Source organism: Lagenorhynchus albirostris, chromosome 1 (assembly GCF_949774975.1).
Source record: "Lagenorhynchus albirostris chromosome 1, mLagAlb1.1, whole genome shotgun sequence".
NCBI lineage: Eukaryota > Metazoa > Chordata > Mammalia > Artiodactyla > Delphinidae > Lagenorhynchus > Lagenorhynchus albirostris.
Window position 1 is genome coordinate 161,646,905 of NC_083095.1, and position 25,300 is coordinate 161,672,204.

Below are 25,300 nucleotides of genomic sequence, written 5' to 3' on the forward strand. Positions count from 1 at the left end.
TTAAAGTGATGAAACGGAAGAACCTACAAACAAGATTACTCTATCTGGCAAGGATGTCATTCAGATTCGATGAAGCTTTACAGACAAGCAAAAGCTAAGAGAATTCAGCACCACCAAACCTGCTCTACAACAAATGCTAAAGGAACTTCTCTAAGTGGGAAATGCAAGAGAAGAAAAGGATCTACAAAAAGAAACCCAAACCAATTAAGAAAATAGTAATAGGAACATACATATCAATAATTACCTTAAATGCGAATGGATTAAGTGCTCCAACCAAGAGACACAGGTTCGCTGCATGGATACATAAACAAGACCCATATATACGCTGTCTACAAGAGACCCAAGTCAGACCTACGGCCACATACAGACTGAAAATGAGGGGATGGAAAAACGTATTCCCTGCAAATGGAAATCAAAAGAAAGCTGGAGTAGCAATACTCATATCAGATAAAATAGACTTTAAAATAAAGAATGTTATAAGAGACAAGGAAGGACATTACATAATGATCAAGGGATCAATCCAAAAAGATATATTATAAAATTATATTATAAATTATATTTATATATAATATTATACAAATATATTATAAAATTATAAATATATATGCACCCAACATAGGAGCACCTCAATACATAAGGCAAATGTTAAGAGCTATAAAAGAGGAAATCAACAGTAACACAATAATAGTGGGGGACATTAACACCTCACTTACATCAATGGACAGATCATCCAGACAGAAAATTAATAAGGAAACAAAAGCTTTAAATGACACAATAGACCTGATAGATTTAATTGATATTTATAGGACATTCCATCCAAAAACAGCAGAGTACACTTTCTTCTCAAGTGCACACAGAACATTCTCCAGTATAGATCACATCTTGGGTCACAAATCAAGCCTCAGTAAACTGAAGAAAATTGAAATCATATCAAGCATCTTTTCCCACCACAATGCTATGAGATTAGAAATCAATTACAGGGAAAAAAAAGTAAAGTAAAAAACACAAACACATGGAGGCTAAACAATATGTTACTAAATAACCAAGAGATCACTGAAGAAATCAAAGAGGAAATCAAAAAATACCTAAAGACAAATGACAATGAGAACACGATGATCCAAAACCTATAGGATGCAGCAAAAGGAGTTCTAAGAGGGAAGTTTATAGCAATACAATCCTACCATAAGAAAAAAGAAACATCTCAAATAAACAAGCTAACCTTACACCTAAAGTAACTTGAGAAAGAAGAACAAATGAAACCCAAAGTTAGCAGAAGGAAAGAAATCATAAAGATCAGAGCAGAAATAAATGAAATAGAAACAAAGAAAACAATAGCAAAGATCAATAAAACTAAAAGCTGATTCCTTGAGAAGATGAACAAAATTGATAAACCTTTAGCCAGACTCATCAATAAAAAGAGGGAGAGGACTAAAATCAATAAAATTAGAAATGAAAAAGGAGAAGTTACAACAGACACCGCAGAAATAAAAAGCATCATAAAAGACTACTATAAGCAACTCTATGCCAATTAAATGGACAACCTGGAAGAAATGGACAAATTCTTAGAAAGGTATAACCTTCCGAGACTGAACCAAGAAGAAATAGAAAATATGAACACCAATCACAAGTAATGAAATTGAAACTGTGATTAAAAATCTTCCAACAAACAAAAGTCCAGGGTCAGGGGGCTTCACAGGTGGATTCTATCGAACTTTTAGAGAAGAGCTAACACCCATCCCTCTCAAACTCAGTCAAAAAATTTCAGAGGAAGGAACACTCCCAAACTCATTCTACAAGGCTACCATCACCTTGATACCAAAACCAGACAGAGATACTACAAAAAAAAGAAAATTACAGACCAATATCACTGATGAATGCAAATGCAAAAATCCTCAACAAAATACTAGCAAACAGAATCCAACAACATATTAAAAGGATCATACACCATGATCAAGTGGGATTTATCCCAGGGATGCAAGGATTCTTCAATATACACAAATCAATCAATGTGATACACCTTATTAACAAATTGAAAAATAAAAACCATACAATCATCTCAATAGGTGCAGAAAAAGCTTTTGACAAAAAGTTTTGACGAAACACCCATTTATGATAAAAACTATCCAGAAAGTGGGCATAGAGGGAACCTAACTACCTCAACATAATAAAGGCCATATATGACAAACCCAGAGCAAACATCATTCTCAATGGCGAAAAACTGAAAGCATTTCCTCTAGATCTGGAACAAGACAAGGATGTCCACTCTCGCCACTCTGATGCAACATAGCTTTGGAAGTCCTAACCACAGCAATCAGAGAAGAAAAAGAAATAAAAGGAATACAAATTGGAAAAGAAGAAGTAAAACAGTCACTGTTTGCAGATGATATTCTACTATACATAGAGAATCCTAAAGATGCCACCAGAAAACTACTAGAGCCAATCAATGAATTTGGTAACGTTTCAGGATACAAAATTAATGCACAGAAATCTTTTGCATTCCTGTACACTAACAACAGAAGATCAGAAAGAGAAATTAAGGAAACACTCCCGTTTACCATTGCAACAAAAAGAATAAAATACCTAGGAATAAACCTACCTAAGGAGGTAAAAGACCTGTACTCAGAAAACTATAAGACACTGATGAAAGAAACAAAGATGACACAAAAACAGATGGAGAGATATAACATGTTCTTGGATTGGAAGAATCAATATTGTGAAAATGACTATACTACCTGAAGCAATCTACAGATTCACTGCAATCCCTATCAAATTACCCCTGGCATTTTGACAGAACTAGAACAAAAAAATCTTAAAATTTGTATGGAGACACAAAAGACCCCGAATAGCCAAAGCAATCTTGAGGAAAAAAAACGGAGCTGGAGGAATCAGGCTCCCTGACTTCAGACTATACTACAAAGTGGCACTCATCAAAACAATATGGTACTGGCACAAAAACAGAAATATAGATCAATGGAACAGGGTAGAAAGCCCAGAGATAAACCCACCCACCTATGGTCAACTAATCTATGACAAAAGAGGCAAGGATATACAGTGGAGAAAAGACAGTCTCTTCAATAAGTGGTGCTGGGAAAACTGGACTGCTACTTGTAAAAGAATGTAATTAGAACACTCCCTAACACCATATACAAAAATAAACTCAAAATAGATTAGAGGCCTAAATGTACGACCAGACACTATAAAACTCTTAGAGGAAAACTTAGGAAGAAAACTCTCTGACATAAATCACAGCAAGGTCTTTTTTGACCAACCTCCTAGAGTGATGGAAATAAAAGCAAAAATAAACAAATGGGGCCTAATGAAACTTCAAAGCTTTTTCACAGTAATGGAAACCATAAACAAGACAAAAAGACAACCCTTAGAATGGGAGAAAATATTTGCAAACAAATCAACGGACAAAGAATTAATCACCAAAACATATAAACAGCTCATGCAGCTCAATATTAAAAAAACAAACAACCCAATCCAAAAATGGGCAGAAGACCTAAATAGACATTTCTCCAAAGAAGACATACAGATGACTAAGAGGCACATGAAAAGATGTTCAACATCACTAATTATTAGAGAAATGCAAATCAAAACTACAATGAGGTATCACCTCACACCAGTTAGAATGGGCATCAACAGAAAATCTATAAACAACAAATGCTGGAGAGGGTGTGGAGAAAAGGGCACCCTCTTGCACGGTTGGTGGGAATGTAAATTGATACTGCCACTATGGAGAACAGTATGGAGGTTCCTTAAAAAACTAAAAGTACAATTACCATATGACCCAGCAATCCCACTACTGGGCATATACCCAGAGAAAACCATAATTCAAAAAGACACATGCACTCCAATGTTCACTGCAGCACTATTTACAATAGCCAGGTCATGGAAGCAACCTAAATGCCCATCAACAGACGAATGAATAAAGAAGATGTGGTACATATATACAATGGACTATTACTCTGCCATAAAAAGGAACAAAATTGGGTCATTTGTAGAGATGTGGATGGACCTAGAGACTGTCATACAGAGTGAAGTTAGTCAGAAAGAGAAAACAAATATCATATATTAACGCATATATTTGGAATCTAGACAAATGGTACAGATGAACTGGTTTGCAAGGCAGAAACAGAGACACAGATGTAGAGAACAAACATATGGACACCAACAGGGGAAAGCGGGGGCAGTGGGGGGTGGTGTGTGTGGTGGTGTGATGAATTAGGAGATTGGGATTGACATATATACATTAATATTTATTTTAAAAAATAATAAGAAACTGCTGTATGTAGAAAATAAATAAAATAAAATTGAAATTAAAAAAATCATACCTCGTGATATATAAAAGGATAATCCTTTTTATTAATAATAAAATACTTACTTATAAGTAAATACTAATAATAAATTCTAATAAAAAATAATAATGACCAACTGAGGTTTATTAAAGGAAGGTAAGATTGGTTTAACATCTGAAAATGAATGTAATTCACTATATTAAAAGGAAAAAAAGAAAAAATATGATCACTTCAAAAAATGCAAAAAGGCATCTAATAATAAAATTTCATGCTTATATACGTTAATGATGCAAACTAGGAAAAAATGTATTTCATCAGATAAAAACATCTACAAGAAATTTATAGAAAACATCATACACAATTGGGGAATTATAGAGATCTTTGTCCTGAAAGTGAGAAGCATGACAAGCATAGCTGTCATCACTACTTCTATTCAGCATTATACTAGATGTCCTAAGTAACGGAATATAGCAAGAAAAAATTTTAAAAGCATAGAATAATTGGAAAAAAGAAACAGAGTTCATTATTTGCAGGTGTCATAACTGTGTATGTACATAATCCAAGAGAATTCACAAACTATTAGTATTAGCAAGTGAATATAGTGAGAATATAATGTCAATATACAAAAATCAATTAGATTTTCATACTCTAGCAAAAAACAAACAGAAAAAAATTTTAAAACATTTACAATAACATCAAAATAACAAACATTTGGGAATTAATTTAACAAAAGATATGCAAATCACATACATTGAAAATTATAAACATTATTGAGAAGAATTTAAAAAGAACTAAACAAAGGGATGAATATACGGTATTTATGGATTGGAAGACTTGATATTGGAAAGTCAATTTTCTCCAATTTGACCTACAAATTCAATGCAATTCCAATCAAAATCAGCAGAATTTTATAAAAATTTAGAAGCATATTTCAAAATTGATATGGAAATGGAAGGAGTCAAGAATATCAAAGATAATCTTCAAGAACAAAGCTGAAGTACTTACACTACCAGATATCAAGACTTATTTTAATGCTACAGTAATTAAGTCACAATGGTATTGGTGCAAATAGGTCAATGAAACAGAACAGAGTGCAGAAATAGACCCACACATATATAGTTTGGGATTTAAGAGAAATGGGGAAGGCATTGTCTTTTCACCTAATGGTTTTGGGTCAATTGCATAGCCATGGGAAAAAGATATTGATTCCACTTCACAACATATACAAGTATCAATTCTAGTTGGATTATAGCTCTTAGTATGAAAGGTAGAACAGTAAGATTTCCAGACGAAAACATACGAGAATATTTTTGATCCTAAATAAGGCAAAGATTTTTTAGCCAGGATACAAATAGCTTACACATAAAGTTTAAAATTAACAACCTACACCACAACAAAATTAAGAACTTCTGTATGGGGAAACTGATAGCCCTAAATACATTTAATGGAGAACAAAAATTGAAAATAAAATGAATTAAGAATTTACCTCTAGAAGTTAAAAACACAATACCAAAATAAAACCATGTAAAGATAAAGGAAACAAAAATTAAACTTTACAAAATAGAATTTTTTTAATGAACTCTGAGAGTTACCAAGCCTCGAATCTAGCTCTTAAATGTCTCAGAGACAAATCTTTGGATGGTTTGAACAAAACAAAAATTAGACAAGGAGCCAATGAACAAGTTTAGGAATGAAAGAGACATAGGTACTGTTGAGTTTGTTGTTGTTGTTTTGTTTGTTTTTAGTGATAAAGGAATGCTATGATTACTTTTGAAAAGTTAAGTTTGAAAAATTAGATGAATTGGACACTTCTCGAGAAAATAATAAATTGCAATATTGACTCAGAAATAGAACCCTAAATATATCAATAAACCTAAGAGATAATGAAATGGTTTTCTAAGTCTTGTTCATTACCACCAAAAAGAAATAGAATGAAGGAAGGAAGGACAGGAAGGAGGGAGGAAAGGAGGGAGGGAGAGAGGAAATGAGGGAGGGAGGGAGGGAGGGAAAGAAAAGGCATTAAGCCCTGATGTTTTACAGAAAGAAATAATCCTTATTGTTGCAGATGCATTTACTTGCTTACCAATATCCATTTCCCTTTCCCTTTCTGCCAGAGGCTTAATTTTGCTCCAAGGTTCCTTCCCCCCACAGGTGTCTCAGATAACTCTCTTTGCAACTTTCAAATATACAATAGAGTATTGTTAACTTTAGTCACTGTACTATACATTACATCCCCAGAACTTACTTATCTTGTAACTGTAAATCTGTACCTTTTGACTCCCTTCACCCATTTCACCTGCCCCACCCTCTTCCTGCCTCTGGCAACCACCAATCTGTTCTCTGTACCTGTGAGTTTCGATTATTTTTGGATTCCACATGTAAGTGAAATCATACAGTATTTGTCCTTCTCTGACTTATTTCACTTAGCATAATTCCCTCATAGGTCCATCAATGTTGCTGCAAATGGTAGAATTTCCTTCTTTTTATGGCTGAATGATATTCCTCTGTGTGTGTGTGTGTGTATATGTACATATAAGAAAATTGTATATATATATATATATATATACACCACATCTTCTTTATCCATTCATCCATTGATGGACACTGAGGCTGTTTCCATGTTTTGGCTATTGTAAATAACGTTGCAATGAACATGGGGATGCAGATATCTTTTTGTCACAGTGATTTTGTTTCCTTCAGATATATTCCCAGAAGTAGAATTACTAGATCATATGGTAACTCTATTTTTAATTTTTTAAGGAACTTCCATACTGTTCTTCATAGTGGCTGCACCAATCTACATTCCCACCAATAGTGCACAGGGTCCGTTTTTCCCATATTCTCACCAACACTTGTCTTCTCTTGTCTTTTTGATAATAGCCAAGCTAACAGGTGTGAGGTGATAGCTCATTGTGGTTTTGATTTGCATTTCCCTAATGATTAGTGATGCTTGGCACATTTTCATGTACTTGTTAGCCATTTGTATGTCTTCTTTGGAACACTGTCTATTCAGGTCCTCTGTCCTTCTTTTTTTTGGTAATAACACAATTCCGAAAAAAAAAAAATCAATCAATCCATATATTTTCCTCAAGCTACACCCTACTCGTCGCTTAAACTTATAATACTGATGAAACTTCTTTCAATTCTAGTTCTCCACATTGTCATTTTAAAAGGCAATGCAATTGTTTAGAGGTCTATTAATATTATAATATCTTTAAATGTCATTAAAACATGATGCAGTATTATCAGTCTTCCTTGAAAAAAGTCCATGTTACCACCACTGAGAATTTCTGACTATTGTAAGAGAATTTTAATCCAAACTCCAGGAAGGAGTCATACTTGGGTATTTGTTCTTCAATTCCAAGAATGCTGGCATTATATCGTATTATTTTAGAGAGCAAAATAGGCAAAAAGGAAGATAAAGGATTCTTTCTTCCAAGTAAATAAAAACTACAAATTAAATAATAATGCCCCTTCCTCCAATCCTAAAAACTTTAGAAAAATGAAGTTATTAAATCTGCAGGGAACTTTTTCTTCCCCAAGATTTTGGTTTTGCTTTTGTGTTTTGTGACCGGGCAGTAGAGTCACAACAAGTGCTCATCCTCTATGAAGACGATCGCAGAGATGCAGCTTCTTTCCTTATAACTGCTCTGATCTTCTCCACAAGCCCCCTCCTGACTAGGGAGGGAGGGGAAAACAGCTTAAATGGAGTTCAATCCTAGGAGGTCCTTCTGGTTCACTCATTTAAAGAGTTCTCTTTAGGTACCGCTGTTTCCGGTGGGGAAGCATCCAGGCTTTCTGCTGTGCCCTCACCCAGACCAATGTCCTCTATGGTGGTCTTTGATGTAGGACCTCACAGAGGTGGGAAAGGAAAGAGGCCTTGGATCCATGCCTGGAGGTCCTCATCCTGTCCTTGGGCCCACAGCTGTGTCCCTTGTCCCTCTGGCCACTGGGAGGCCCACAGGGAGCCTCAGTGCCTGTGAACTCAGCAGGGTGGGTGGGCTCCTCTGTTGCCCTGCCCAGTCCACATTACTCTTGTGCTCAGTTTCTTGGTGGTGTGGCTGGGACTCCTCCCCAGTCCCTGGCCTGGCTCACAGCCCCTTACCAAGGAGACCAGATGCTTTATTGTCCAAGCCAGGACGTTTCTAGGATGAAAGGAGGAGCTTCTAAGAATTAAGTCAGGGCTACAGGTGGAAACTGGGTCTTTTCTGACCAAACTAGGATGTCTGGTCACTCTACATTTACCCCTCCGCTGCAGGATCATTTTGCCCCCACCATGTCAAGGCTGGCCAGCCAAGAGTACATGGAATTTTCTAGATACCTTCCATGCCACACAGGAGCTGAGGGAGACTCCGGGGAGCTGAACTTAGACACAACCTGTGGCTAAAAATTTCACGGCACTCATGCCAATTCCATTCCAAGGTAGCTTCCCCCCGTGGTAGATGGAGATGGCCACCCTAGGAGGCGTTTTCCTCTTGGGTTCTAAATGAAAAGTGAAGCAAATCTCCTCCTCTGCCTTTAGCTTTGAAACCTACTTAATATGCTTCCCTGCTCTGCAGAGTGACTGCTGTCATGATCCACGTCTCATTGCCTTGCTTTCTCCATCCGGTCCCCAGTTTTCTTCTTTTACCCACAATGACCTGAGGCAGAGGAAGCCGACTCTCCACATCCTGGCTGGGGTCTCCCTACAATAGATGCTCCTCCTGAGTGTAGGGCGCTGAGGACACTAAGCCCACAGCTCAGCCTTACTGAGGGTGGAGGCATTCTCTATATTGCAGAAGAAACACTTTGATTTAGTCCCCCAACCTTGGTCCTTGAAATGTTATGGGAACTAAATCAATTTACAGAAGGCTTATCTCCTTCCATAAGCCTGATGTTCAAGACAAAAGTCTAAACTAAAAAAAAAGAAGAAAATCCTACCTTAATAATCAAAAGTTGAACATGAATGCTATTTGCAGTCCTGCTAACAACAGCCCAATCATTAACCACTACTTTCAAACCCCCAGGGTGAATAGGTCCACTGACAAGGGAGATGGTCAAGTACAGAATGGCAGAAAAGGGAAATTAACAAATGTAAATTACATTAACATTTACAAGCTATACTACTCCTGTTTGGTTAGGAAAATGATTTTATAACAATGGTAAGAAAATGAATTCAAACTCAATTGCCTTACTTGGCCACTTCTAAATAATTTCCAAAATTTATGGAATAGATTTTTCTGTAAAACTCTTTTTTTCATATTTGTGTATATATTACACCAATAATTTAGCTGTGAATTATGGTAACTACTAGAACTGTATCTGAACTGCTTTAACCAAGAAATTTCCCTCAACAGACCACATTACAGTAACTATCATGTAATATTTCAACAGTTTCTACCTTTGTGATTCATGGCAAATGCTTAAAATGAGGTGGAATTCTGATTGGGAGGCATGATGAAACAGGTAAATTTTCTTTTCTGTTAGACACTGTTATGGGCTGAATTGGATCCATCCCCAAAAACATATGTTTAAGTCCTAACTCACAGAACCTCAGAATATGATCTTATCTGGAAATAGGGTCTTTGCAGATCTAGTCAAGTTAAGATGAGATCAGTAAAGTGGGTCCAACCCAGTATGACTGGCATGCTTATGTAAAGGGGAAATTTGGGCTCAGACGTGGACATGCACAGAGGGAAGGTGGTGTGAAGACAAAGGGAGAAAACCTGAGGATCCAAGAGGCTAGGAAACAAATTGTCCCTCACAGCCCTTACAAGGAACCAGACCTGCCCTCACCTTGATTTTAGAGTTCTAGCCTCTAACACTGCGAGACATAAACATCTGTTGTTTAAGCCAACCAGTTTACGGTGCTTTGTTACAGTAGCCTCAGGAAACTAACACATGCACAGACTCTAAAAACTGTCTTGCTGTGTTTTGAAGCACCTGTGAACATATGAATTTAGCCAGCGTCTGCATCACATTGCAAGGCTGAAATCTTCTCTTTGAGAGAGAGGAAAACAGGCAGTTTCAAATCCTCTCGGCCCTGGATAAGTTAGACATGCTGTCATAACTCCCCAGAAAGAAAAGAAAGACTTGGTAGGTAGAAAATATACAAAATATCTGGAGCTGTGTTTGGAGGAAACCAGAGACAGAGGCCTGCCTAGCTGAAAACTAATGGGAAAAGAAATCAGAAAACGGTTTCCTACAGAAACACAAAGTATCTAAATGGGAGAAAGAGGAAGATTTCAGACCACAAGGAAGAGAAACTTTTTTTTTTCCTTGAAGATGGACATGTTTTTTAAAGAGGGGAAAAGCCACCAGCAATAATTAAAATACTTAACCACAGAAACAGATGTCGTTCTCAAAGCCATTTAAGTTTATTTTACTAGATTATTCTCATAAGCATATACTTAAAATTGATATGCACAAGTATCTACTCACAGCTATTCAGTAGATTCTCACTGAATGGATAGCGCCTCTTACAGTCCAATCAACAAAGCATACAGCATCAACCACTGGCTCAAGACTCTCTACTGCTCCCTGGTGGCAACATGCACATATTGCAGAAGCAAAATAATACCTCAGGGGCTCTCATGAAAAATACCCGTGACTCAGTAACAAGAGTCATCCATGAGAAACAGATCATTCAGGAAAATAAGAACGTACAGTGAGAAACCCATTGGGAAGAAGAAAAAGTGCACTTTTCAAGAATGGTCCAATCGTGAAAATATAGCTTCTGAAAAAGTAGAAAAAAGTTTTGTCTCATTGGTGCAGTGAATTGCCAGATTTCAGAATCCGCACGATAACCACAAAAGACTCTAACATCCCATGGAAGACTTCATATTTCACTCTCTATGTCAGAAGATAGTCATTTTCAACAGTCCATTTATTAAAAGTCCACAAAATGAGGTCTAATCTAGGAACGGTATAAAAGAGGGTGCCTTTATATCTCAGCGCACCCATGGCTGAGCGAAATTAGCACTCAGGGGCAGAGCTGGTTTTCACATTCTCTCTCAGGTTGAAGCCAGGTCTTCCTTTTTGTTAATTCAGCTGCTCTTGGTTGATTGGAATGGAAAGAGATACAGTGAAATACATGGCTGACCATCATCAGGGACCTAACACACACTTTTAACCTCCCACTCAAAGGACAGCAATCCCTTGACTGCATCCTGGGCCAAACAGAGATGAATGGAAGCAGAGTTCCTTATCTTAGTAACAACACAGGCTGGGTAATACTACAGTGCTCTGAGGGAAAAAAAAAAAAGTAACTAATGGAAAAGGATATTTCCTAGAAACCCACAATATTTGGACAAGCTTATAAGGCAGGGAAAACCATCAGAGTCATTCTTGTTTCATCAGAGTGTCTCTGATTTTGCCAATTCCTCTTCTACCGCGCACATCACGTTCATGAAAGAAAATGGCTGTAGGCACAAAAATGAGTTCCTATTTATGCATGAGTCCGACAGCTGTGTATAACACCCTCTTTGATAAATAAGTAAATATATATATATATATATATATATATTTTTTTTTTTTTAAAAGAAAACCTTTCCAGTCAAGGGAGATCAAAACCTTTCCGAAATTGAAGTTAAAGCCTGGAATTGTTTATTAAATCTGAGGAAACTAGAACTCCGAGACAGGAAAATAGAAGGCTGAGTACAAATTCAGACAGTGGCAACATGCTGCTAAAATGCATTCTATTAAGAGGTGAATATATAATTGGGGCAAGATGGTGTAAAGTAATTTTTAATTACACAGGTGATATATGACTGTATTTTTTTAAGAACTATTTTAAGTATTAAAATATTATAAGTAAAACTAAGATCACTCCCCCAAAGCACCAATTTCCTCTAAAATAGCCATTGTTTCCTCAGTGTTTTCAGTTAGGAATGTATCCTCTCAAATTTTAAAAAAATGTATACACACACATATTCATATACATACACATGTGTGTGTACACATACACTTGTAGAAGTAAACAGTTTATGTGTATATGTGTTTTTATGCATGGGATCAATAAACAGTACATTTTCCATGCTAATACTTTCACCAAACAATATCTTAAAATTTTAACCTTTGTGGCTATTTCTCCCATCCCATCACTGTACTGTCTCCTACTTGGTCAGATATCTCCAGATTGACTTGAGAAGAATACAGATCTTCTGAGTAGGAATGAGAAGAGAATTTTTAAAAAGGTTGTGTGTGTGTGTGTGTGTGTGTGTGTGTGTTTTATCACTTGAGCATCAAATGGGAAAACCCTAAGAGAAGCAAACCAAGCCCAGAATTTATGTATAACAATGGATGAGAGAGAACAGAAGGAAAGAGAGATGACTGTTGGCTTCCCCAAAAGCCTTTCACAAAGCTACTGTCAAAGAATTACATTGGGTTGACACTTCAAGGGTCTGACACAGAAGTCATTTCAATGTCTAGGAATGGCAAGTCATGTCCAGGAACGGCAACTTAAATGTCTACGAACGGCAACTGACACTTACACCTTCAATGTCAGGAGCACATCAGGGCCTGGTGTGGACCCTGGCAAATGAGGATGTGTGCCCTAATGAAAAGGCTGCTGTTACCCAGCGGCAGCCAATTATCGCTATGGCAACATGCAAGCTACTTGTCAGATCTTCCCATTTTTAAAAAGACGCAGGTAAAAATACTGGTATTTTAATATTATAATCTCTTGATTTTTTTCAAGGTTGACTATTTAAAACCCAAAGATTCAAAACAACAACTCCAGCCAGACCGACCCTTGGCTGGTCACACCGTAGGCCAACAGGACGTCAGTTTGCAACTCTCATCTAATTCCAAAGGTACTTCTCTGCTGGTACAACCGACGTCTCAATGAAACACTCTTTGACAAATTAATGTGGAACACAGACAGTTCTTTTGAAGGCACTGGGTCTTTTCACAGGTAAAGAAATCCCTGGCAATTAGAGCTCTTTTCTTTCTTCCCTTTCCATCCTGAAGTTTCCAAAAAGGGATAGGACAAAACCATCCACTGAAATGCCCTTTTTTGCACGTCTTAGGTATTTATAGTTTTATCAGAAGAATTTCAGATTGTGTCACCTTGGAAATATACTGGCCACTACATTTCATATCCTCTGAGTGAAGGAAGATGCCCCCGATGTACCCAAGAGAGGAAACACAGAGTCGTGGTTACAAGGGAAGAATAATTCTTGTGAGGGGACCTCGTGACAGGTGTCCGGACAAGGGCTCATTATGAGACACTGCTGAGGAAACAGGAAAGGGGGTCAAGGAAGGGGACCTCTGTCTTCTCTGCTCCCCTTTGCAAGGACAGCAATAGCACAGTCGTGGTTTAAGACACGGAGCATTTAACCACTGACCATTTTCACTGAAATCCATCTGGAGGTTTAAAACTGAACACAGCAACTAGAGGTTATACATGCAAAAACAATCATTCCCCTATAAAAGTGAAGCTTGTTTTTTAACTATTGGGGTTGGGGAACAGAAACTACTTTAGAGAGATGAACAGTTTTTAAGAACTGACTGTCAAGGTAAAAATATTAATGACACATTCCCTGTATAAAAACAGTCACTGGCTGCCTACTAAACAAACGTGTTCTTTTTAAAATTCAAGATGTGCGGGGCCCCAGATGCATGACGTTTATGAAGAGGCTCATCCTACCTTGAAGATGAAATCAGCCATCAGAGGTCCTGGAATCTTAAAGGCTTGCCTCTCGGAGCCCCTCTGAAATTCAACTGTTGTGTTTTCCACAACAAAGGCTCCAGGGCTGTTAAAGCTGTGCTCTCCTTTGCTTCCTTGAAGCGTTTTTGATTCAATGACTAAAATTTAAAAATAAAGTTTCAATGAGAGAATATCTTAAAAGCATTTTATTCCAAAAGATATTTTACTACAAGTAATAGCATCTGATATCAACACAATATCAATACATCCACTCAGTTTACAAACATTGATCCAAACTGGTAGAATAAATATATAAGCTTCTTAGTTATCTATAAAAAGAAGCAAACAGGAGTGCTAGGTCCAGTGAGGTCTACCCAACTCTTTGGAGTCATTTCTATAATAAGGGGAAGAAGAAAACATCTCTTTCTTTGTATTTTTTCATGATGTAGCTATTACTTAAAATAAAGCAATGTTACTCATTTTCTCACCCATTCAGATAGTAAGCCTAGACTTTTATTTAGACAAAACCACAATAAATTCTAAATTTGCTTAAAATTTTTTTTTTATTTTGAAGTAATTGTAAATTCACAGGAAGTTGCAAGAACAGTAAAGAGGTCGTGTGTACCTTTCATCCAGTTTTACCCAATGGAATGGTTACATCTTACCCAACTATAATACAATATCAAAACCAAGAAATGGACATTGGTACAATGTGTGCATAGAGTCCTATGCCATTTTGTCACACGTGACCACAACCAAAATACAGAACTATTCCATCACCACAAAGATCTCTCTCATGTGTCACCTCTTTATTCACATTAGCTTTTAAAGGAACAGTAGTGCTTTTAGATCTCTTACAGAACAATGCCGAAGGTTTAACCAAAATAACACTTTTACCTTATTTCAGTGATTTCTTTCTTTCCCTTCTCTTTTTTTTTTTTTCTTTCATTTTGTAAATGTCACCATTCTTACTGGACCTGGTCCACCTGCATTTCTGGCTCCAGATCTATTCCTAACTCACCGCCTTGGGTTTTCATTGCCTCATTTCTAAAACGAGGAGTCAGAGCAGACAATCTCCCAGGTCCTCTGCTCCTCAGAAACCTACACTTGACTCACTGGTATTCAACGGTTCTTTAACCATCTCGAACAAAGGACACAACAGAACCACAACTCCATTCCGTCTCAAACTTAAAAAGCTGATAAAAACACAGCAAAATGATCCGGATTTTATGAGGCTGCGATCCACATGTGCTGTGCTTCGGTGGTGTTCCTTGGCCGATTTCTCTCTGCCACCGGAGCAGCTGCAGGAATTCAAGCACCCTGGGTAGATTGCATAACAGGCATTAGGAGACATCCCTGATTATCCCTGACAGGCAGGCTGGGAACTTTTCTGGGAAAATCCAAAGGCTGTACATGAGCTCCTTGATCTGCAGGAGTCATTAGCAGTCAAAAGAATCATGCTGGGTCCTCTCAGGCACACAAAACCCCTACCACTTTGGCCCTGATCTCCATGACTGCAGTAGATTTTTGGAAAGTGTGAGATTAAATTCACTTCCTAGTTCCAATAAAGATATAAAACAGAGTGTTAGAAAGTGAACTGTCAGTAAAAATGAGACGGGAAACTGGAGATGGTAGGAGATGGTAGGAGGGATGAATTAGCCCTCTAAAAGTACAGGAGGAAAAATCATGAGCATTTGGGTAATATCAAAACACAACATGAAGCTGGACAAAATCCATCCACGCAAAGAAGAAGGCATGCAAAACACTGCTTCTAGACCGAGATTTAGCCTGCAGTGACTTGATTCAATTCAAATAGAGTGCAATGGATTCGATGGCTGATTGCTTTACCACGGCGCTAACGTTCTGGATCAAAGCTCTCCAAGTTTCATCCGGCTGCAGAGCTACGGCAGCGGGCGTCAGAATCTGGAAGTGCCATCTGGGGGGAAGGGAAGACCAGTGTGACATCCATCTTTTAAACCTGTTAGTTTGGTTTTGATGTTTTGTTTTCTGACGTTGAGTCTATTCTATTACGTCAAAGGTGTCCAAGATCTTTAGTGGCAAGGATGTGAGGACACAGGAGCAAAACCAGTTTTCAAGTGCATGTGAAGTACCCAAACCACTCTTCTCCGATTCTCATAAAATATCTTTATATCAATTATTTCAAAAGGCTTCCCACTCTCTGGGTCCCAAACCCTGGCTGCCTACATAGGAGGTCAAAAGCAGGTGCTCTGACCTCAACTGTGTAACTTGAGTCAGAACTGGGTGGTCAATAAAGACAAGGGAAGTGATTTGATGAAGCCAACTTTTTACGGTTTATGGATGCAAACGATTCTGATAGTTTGGATTAACAAAGCCCCTGTGATGAATTCACAGTGAAGTGGAGGTCAGTGTTGCTCTTCAAAAGCTGTCATTTTTATCGGTGGTAAACTTGCTTCTCCTTAGTGCCTGTGTCTCTTAAATTGGCAGAAAAGGAGTTTTTGAAAATCAACAATTCAGACGATGTGTTGACTTATGGATACGTTTTTTAAGTTTTTATTAGTGTCTAGCACCCCATGTGTGTACTGCAGCCCTGTGTCGTGATGTGCAATTCACAGCTCATGAGAGCCGCACACACAGCCCTTCAATTCTCAGAGCTTCCACAGACCCTCTGCGGTTTCTATAGCAAGACAGACAGTGCTGAGTGGAGACCCCAGGAAATCTATAAGCAGCCCCACCACTGTGAAAGGCAGAGGGTAAGAGCCTCCTTTCCTGCTACCCATTGCTGCCTTTTTTCTCCTCTTCAGGCTTAAAATGATGGAGGTGGCAAGGAGCCAAGAAAGAGGTGATCTGTATCCTCAAATAGATAAAAGAGAAACATCGTATGATTTCGCTTATATGCGGAATATAAAAAAGAAATGATACAAACAAGCTTTGGCATTTATTAGCTGGCTCAACAAAGAAACATATTGGAAATCCCCTCATCTTTGTTGCTTAATCTGAAAAATGAAGTTAGTGTTGTTGTGAGAATAAATAAAATCACATACAAAAAAAAAAACAGGATCAGAAATCAAGACCCTCTTAAATCCCCAAACCTTTACAACTCAAGTCTACCATGGTACCTTTAAATATTTTGATCCACACTTGTTATTTTTAAAAGAAATGACTAGAAAAATGATGAACGCTGCTAACTGCTTCTAGTTGAAGGGCTTGCCCTGACAAGTATCCGTCCAGGCTTCTTTCGAAAGAGACAGGGTCATGCTAATCATCCCAAGAGGTCTCCTTAAGTTCTAAGAAGTACTGTTAGGTAAACATGTAATGAGCATTTAGCACAGCTGACTTGGTTATAAATACATCAAACTTATGCTTCGAGCTGTATATTACAGTGTATGCATACTTTATTCAGTATTCATTTCCTCTGATTAGTCATTATGTTCAGGGCTGATGTTTATATTAATACATCTCTACATATGGTCGTCGGACCGCACTTAGGGGACCAAAAAAATCCCAATTCTTACCATTGATAATGGAGGTTTTCAGTTTATGGCATCTTGGCTTCTTGAGTTTAGTGCTAGTCAAAACACATTTAATGCTGAAGTTTTGCTACAATAAAATCTCTTTTGCAGGAACCCTCTTATTGTTTCCATTTTTGAAATTTTAGGGAAATCTGGAGCTGTGTGCTTGATATAATGCTGAAGCCAAGCTTGCAAAAGGACTAGAAATTCAGTATTTAAACACCTCTAGGAGATATGCAAGATGGACATTCTGTAATTAAATTCCATTCCACAGCAAAGAGACTAACAGTACGCTACTGGGTGTTCTCAGTTCTTAACGAAGCAGCCTTTTGGAGGGTGCATATATAGATCTTAAAAAGAACGATTTATTACTGCAAAGTGAGCTTAATTTCAGGAGTATTATCTTTGAATAAAAAATTAAGAAAACACTTGTATACATCAAGAAAATAAAGCCGCTTCTATACTTAGGTGTTCAGAAATGGTAACTAAATCCTTTGTAAATGAAGCCAGTTCATTCTATTCACTGGCAGAGAAGGGTAACTTTCAGAAACACTTCTAGAGCCAGTTTTGAGATTGTTCAGAAGGAGATATAATCCAAGCAACAGATCTGTCACCTTTGGAGAAATGGGAATATATTTGAGCTCTGTTCCTGGAACCATGCCGGTCTTGAGTATAAAGTTATGTTTAATATGCCAGAACACATCTGTATGTAAATGAATATTCTACCTCAAAGTATTCATCTTTACCTAACCTGTTTACTGTGTACTTATTCTGTTTTTAGAGCTTATAAAACTCTTTTTAGAGCTGAATGTTAAAGAACTGTCTGTAGTATCACGAGAAAATCAGGCCCAGTCACTGCAATTTTTAAAATTTTTTTAAAACATCTTTTGGATATGCCATAAAATTCACCCATTTAAAATGTAGTTTCATGGCTTCAGCATATTCACAGAATTGGGAAACCATCATCACAATCTAAGTTTAGAACATTTCTGCCACCCCCCCCAAAGAAACCCCATATCCGTTAACAACCCCAGACCTGCCACCAACCCAACTCACCCCAGCCCTAGGCAACCACCAATCTACTTTCTGTCTCCTTAGATCTGCTTTACTCTGGACACTTTATATAAAGACAATCATAAAATATGTGGCCTTTTGTGACTGGCTTCTTTCGCTTAGCATAATGTTTTCAAGGATCATGTCTATTGTAGCATGTGTCAGTACTTCATTCTTTGTTAGAGCCAAATACGATTCCACACACACCCATTTTATTTATTCATCAGTTAATGGACATCTGGGCTGTTTTTACGTTATGGCTATTATGAACTATGCTGCTATGAATGTTCAGCACTTCACAGTTTTGAATCCAGGATGCTATTTTACAAGGTGATCACTCACAATGATTCACAAAATTGGGATCTAAATGATTTTCACCTGTTCTCAAACATCAAGTCTGCATTTACAAGGATGAAGATCTACTCTCATCAAGAGCTGTGGCCTTAAGCCATTTTAAAAAGAAGACTAAAAAATATTCTGATGCTTCACTGTAGAGAAAGCCTTGAGTGAACTGACCATTATGTGGCTATAAACACTTCAATATTTTAGTTAAATACATCAGTCACATTCTTTTAGTCATAATTCATATAATAAAGTAAGGGTTGAAAAAGACTTTCCAATAAGTGTTCACCTCATTGTCCTAAAGATATTCTCTTGCTTCCCTAATTTAGGTCATAATTTACTAAAGAATTTCTTTCTTTTTCCAAGATTTTAATCTATACCCTTGGTGACCTTCAACATTTTGATATAAACTTTTCTCAAAGGACATTTCTGGTTAGACTATCGGTACTGCAGCCACAATATACAAACACATATAACACACATGGACAAACACATTTAAAAGCTACCAAAAATGCTTGTGTCCCTGAGAAATTTTTACGATTTGAAAATCTAAGATGGTGGCTCAGAAAAAAAATGGCAAACTATGTCACCTTTTAATCCGGTAGACCTTGATTTGTGTGGCTTTAAAACAGTTACAAATAGCGTTTCGTACTTTTTACAGAAAGATAGAGCTGAACACAGTAAGCTTCTTCAAGGCCAGGGGCTCAGTCTTGACAAAAACTCATTTTCCTGGGAAAAAGACGAAGAAAGCCCTGCCTATGGCCACAGGAAACCTTGGGAGAGAAGCAGACAAACTTTGGTATTTCTAGTTCCTTTGGGTCCTAAGAGCCCAGAAAAGCTAAGACAGAAAGATGCCATGTGACTTTGGCCAAAGAAACAATACGATTTCAATCCTCTATTGTTTCAGACTCTTAGTATTCTGGGAAGCCAGTGTTTACTTTCAGTGCCCCCTAGACCTGAGGTTGTGATATGCTGGCAACGGAGCATGTACTTGTCAGCTATATTCACTGATACAGCTCTGTGTTTTAAATTTCATTTTGTTATTTTTTGTCCCAATCTGCTAAGATCTCCAGAAGACTCTAGACTCCTAGTTTACTCTCCACACAAAAAATAGTTTATTTCACATATAACTTGATTTCCTCTCCCATGAGGAGATTAATTTCCCACTAGGGCATGAGAACTAAAAAATTCAGGGTCATAGATCATTCCCTAGTGATATAGACTATTTCAGACTGGTATAAGTTCATCTACCTACCTGTTAACACAAAGAAATATATATATGTTTTTGGCTAAATAAATTTTCAGGAAAGAAAAACATGTTAAGATTAAATTCTACTTACAGAGATGTGCAGGTCCTTTCACTGTAATTCTCACACTTCGACTTCCCAAAGGAACAGCAATTACATTTTCTTCCCCTAAGAAAGAACACAAGACAAATGTAATGAAACTTGTGCACTAAAGGGCCATCCAAATAAGCAACTCAAAACTGGGAGCATCTGTCAAGTGTTCTTAACTATATTTCATTTCCATCTTCAGTCAAGAAATCTGTGGAAAGCAGCTACTGTGTATAAGGAATATTAATACTAATCACATAATTTCATTTAAATACATTTTTAAAAAACATTCAAGAAAAGTTTAAATAAATGCACTGGTCTAACTGAGTGAGTCCACAAACTAGGGCCCTCAGGTCATACCCATTCATCTGAGGCTGCTTTTGCCCTACAAAGGCAGAGGTGAGTATTTGCAACAAAGACAATATGGCTCACAAAGCCTAATATATTTACTATCTGGTCCTGCACCAAAAAATTTCCATAATGCCTGGCCTAGATAATTACCTAGTGGAAATCCTGGTCCCTGTCGACTTTTCCTTCATGCCGTTACACATTTTGAAATTAATTTTCATTGGCACATAATAATCTAAGGGCATATGAAATTCTATCCCCCAGTCCCCTATTTGATCATTAAGTGTATTATTAAATGATATTAGTACATTATCAACAATATGAATTACTTCAAGCAGATGTTGTGTTTTGTTTGTTTAACTTACAGGGAACCCTTTGTTTTGAGAGCCTCTGGGGTGAAACTGTTGGATCAAAGGATGTCACTATGTTTGTTGACTTGTTCATAAGTTTTATTAAATAAAAATACCTATTTATTACTGAAAATTAGAAAATGCATAAAAGCATACCAGACAAAATGAAACTATTTCCAGAGATCATCACTTCTAACACTTTGAGAAATATCCTTTCTGGATTTTCTGTTTGTTTTTAACATACATACATTAAAAAAAAGCGCAATGAACACTACTTAAATATCCACCATTTGGGGAGGGGTTAAATAAACAATAGTATATCCATACTAAGGAATACGCTACAACTGATAAAAGTAATGATAAGAAGCCACATTTTTTTTAACATCTTTATTGGAGTATAATTGCTTTACAATGTGTGTTAGTTTCTGCTTTATAACACAGTGAATCAGCTATACATATACATATATCCCCATATCTCCTCCCTCTTGCATCTCGCTCCCATCCTCCCTATCCCACCCCCTAGGTGGTCGCAAAGCACCGAGCTGATCTCCCTGTGCTATGCGGCTGCTTCCCACTAGCTATCTATTTTACATTTGGTAGTGTATATATGTCCATGCCACCCTCTCACTTCATCCCAGCTTACCCTTCCCCCTCCCCATGTCCTCAAGTCTCTACATCTGCGTCTTTATTCCTGTCTTGCCCCTAGGTTCTTCAGAACCTTTTTTTTTTTTTTTTTAGATTCCATATATATGTGCTAGCATACAGTATTTTTCTCTTTCTGACTTACTTCACTCTGTATGACAGACTCTAGGTCCATCCACCTCACTACATATAACTCAATTTTGTTTCTTTTTATGGCTGAGTAATATTCCATTATATATATGTGCCACATCTTCTTTATCCATTCATCTGTTGATGGACACTTAGGTTGCTTCCATGTCCTGGCTATTGTAAACAGAGCTGCAGTGAACATTGTGGTGCATGACTCTTTTTGAATTATGGTTTCTCAGGGTGTATGCCCAGTAGTGGGATTTCTAGGTCATGTGGTAATTCTATTTTTAGTTTTTTAAGGAACGTCCATACTGTTCTCCATAGTGGCTGTATCAATTTACATTCCTACCAACAGTGCACGAGGGTTCCCTTTTCTCCACACCAGCTCCAGCATTTATTGTTTGTAGATTTTTTTGATGATGGCCATTCTGACTGGTGGAAGCCACATTACTTGATGTGGAAAGACTGCCAACATATATATTGATTAATGAAAAAAGAAAGTTAAAAAACAATTATATGGACAATGATTTCTTGAATATGACTTCAAAAGTATAGGCAACAAATGAAAAAAATAAATAAATTGGACTACATCAAAATTAAACTTTTGCGTATCAAAGGGTACTATCAATACAGTGAAAAGGCAGCACATGGAATGGGAGAAAATATTTGTAAATCACATATCAGATATGTTCTGGTTAATATCTGGAACATATAAAGAATTCCTACAGGGCTTCCCTGGTGGCGCAGTCGTTGAGAGTCTGCCTGCCGATGCAGGGGCCACGGGTTCGTGCCCCGGTCTGGGAAGATCCCACATGTCGCGGAGCGGCTGGGCCCATGAGTCATGGCCGCTGAGCCTGCGCGTCTGGAGCCCGTGCTGCGCAACGGGAGAGGCCACAACACTGAGAGGCCCGCGTACCGCAAAAAAAAAAAAAAAAAAAAAAATCCTACAACTCAAAAACAATGACAACAAAAAGGAACCCGATTTAAAAATGGGCAAAGGACTTGAATCGACTTTTTTTTCCAAGGAGGATATACAAATGCCAATAAGCACATAAAAACATGCTCAACATCACTAATCATTAGGGAAATGCAAATCAAAACCACAAGGAGATACCACTTCACACTCATTAGGCTGGCCACTATTTAAAAAATAAGATAAAATAACAAGTGTTGGTCAGGAAGTGAAGAAATTGGAACCCTTGTGAACAGCTGACGGAAATACAAAATAATGGTTCAACCACGGTGGAAAACAGTTCCTCAAAATATTAAATATAAAAGTACTATATGATTCAGCAATTCCACTTCTGGGTATACCCAAAAGAACTGAAAGCAGGGAGTCAGATATTTGTACACCCATATTCATAGCAGCTTCATTCACAACAGCCAAAGGTGGGAGCAACCCAAGTGTCCATCCACAGATGAGTGGAAATCTATCACGCGGTAAATATACACAAGGGAATATTATTCAGCCTTAAAAAGTAAGGCAATTCTGACATATGCTATGTAACGTAGATGAACCACAAAGACATTATGCTAAGTGAAATAAGTCAGTCCCAAAAGGATAAATACTGTGTGATTCCATTTATATGAGGTATGTCAAGTTCATAGAGACAGAAAGTAGAATGGATTTTGCCAGGGGATGGGGTAAGACAGATTATCACAACCTATCTCCAGAACTCTTTTCATTTTGCAAAACTGAAAGCCTGAGCCCACTAAACAGTAAGTCTCGGAGGTGGCGGCAGCTGAGACAACAGCGGTGGCGGCAGCGACGGCGGCTCTGGAGGCCGCAGTCCCGGTCCTGGCTTCGGCCCCAGCCCCACCGTGGTGACGCTCGCTGAGCTGCAGGTGCTCCGGGCCGCCCTCCTGGCCACGGCCTCGGGCTACTCCGTCGGCATCGATGCGCATGCCGAGGAGTGCTTCTTCGAGCGGGTCACCTCGGGCACCAAGATGGGCCTCATCTTCGAGGTGGCTGAGGGCGGCTTCCTGGACGTTGACGTGGAGATTACAGGGCCTGATAATAAAGGAATTTATACAGGAGACTGGGAGTCCAGTGGGAAATACACATTTGCTGCTCACATGGAGGGAACATATAAGTTTTGTTTTAGCAGTAGGATGTCCACCATGACCCCGAAGATAGTGATGTTCACCATTGATATTGGGGAGGCCCCCAGACAACAAAACATGGAAAGAGAAGCTCACCAGAGCAAGCTAGAAGAAATGATTAACGAGCTTGCAGTGGCGATGACAGCTGTAAAGCATGAACAGGAATACATGGAAGTTCGGGAGAGAGTACACAGAGCAGTCAATGACAGCGCAAACAGCAGAGTGGTCCTCTGGCCCTTCTTGGAAGCTCTTGTTCTAATTGCCATGACACTGGGACAGATTTACTATCTGAAGAGATTTTTTGAAGTCCGGAGGGTTGTTTAAAAAGCCTTTTGCTGATGATCCCAAACTCATAATTCACTATTTACCAAACGTCTTGGTCATAATAATGTCATTAGTTTCTATGTTTTTATTTTCTAAACTGTACACTCACAGCTTCTGTTTCTTTGTGATTAACAGATATTGGGGGAAAACACTTTTTTAGGAAAGTTATAGAGAAATTTGACATGTGATTGGCATGATTTCATATTTGAATTCTTCCTCCATTATGCAGGTCCTTCCAGAACTCAAACACTGTAAGTGGAATATAGGTGCATAGTCCTTATGATATCTTCTTTCCTTTTGTTTTCATCATAAAATGCAGCTTGTTCAGGATAGTACTTTACTGATAGCACTTTACTAAAATGACTGCATTCTTGGGATCCCTTATCCTGCAGTTCAAGTCATTAAAGATTCACTTTGTTCAGTCCTTATGAGAAACAACAATCTGAACCTTGACATTTTTTGTCCAGCCTAATGGCACAGCTCTGTGACTTAGAGGATGCTACCTTGTTGGTACTTTTATACTTTGTCTATCTTGCTTTTGCTTTAAAGATAAGACTTAAACCAACAACCTTTTTCCCCTTTAAAGTTTTACTTTGAACCTCAGAACTCAATCGCCTCCACTTAAAATTGTTGATACAAGCAGCTAATAACCATTTTTTGGTTTCTGCCTAACCTTGTAAGAAGTGTCTATTAAAGCCAATTCTCTGGGTGTTGCAGTGAATGGTGGTTCTTTTTCTTTCTACGCTGGCTCATCCACTTTCTCTACTCTTGGCACGGAGGAGGTGTGCATTCACATAATTGGAAAAATCTGGATTTCTGATGCCAAAGGGTTAAAAGCCTCTTGGATTTCCTTGCAGTGATATACAGCCACTATTTTATTTTTGATCACTGGCATTTTGGCCACTGTTCAATTAGTGCACTGAACATTACTGTCAGTACTAGGGTGTCTGTTTCTGTTTTTCTTGGGTCTTTCTTTTTTGGCACATGTGAATTTTGTTTTGTATAAAACGAAATGACTTTCTCTTGGCCTCTGATGATGGGTTTAAAATTAAAGGAGCATCTAGTTTTGGTGTGGGGATGATCCAGGATTATGTTGTGACTGATGTATATTAGCTACTTGTACATTATTTTTGGATCTTTGCAAGGGGAAAACTACAAGTAACGAGTTTTATACAATTAATTTAAATTTGTTACAGATTTTCATGTTCAGGATAAACAATTTTTCAACCTTGGGTGAAAATACTTGCAACAGTTTAAG

The 25,300-nt window shown here is 37.9% G+C and overlaps 2 protein-coding genes across 2 annotated transcripts in view; one reads left to right on the forward strand and one right to left on the reverse strand.

Moving 5' to 3' along the window:
• The window catches only part of ADAMTSL3 (ADAMTS like 3), a 373,236-nt gene that overhangs the window by 166,418 nt on the left and 181,518 nt on the right, over positions 1–25,300 (reverse strand). The window contains 2 exon segments of the mRNA XM_060157437.1: positions 13,927–14,084; positions 20,153–20,227. Coding sequence (XP_060013420.1) covers positions 13,927–14,084; positions 20,153–20,227 — 233 coding nt within the window.
• LOC132514407 (transmembrane emp24 domain-containing protein 2-like) lies at positions 23,255–24,042 on the forward strand. Its single transcript, XM_060139109.1, has 2 exons — positions 23,255–23,259; positions 23,370–24,042. The coding sequence occupies exons 1-2, from the start codon at positions 23,255–23,257 to the stop codon at positions 24,040–24,042; spliced, it is 678 nt and encodes a 225-aa protein (XP_059995092.1).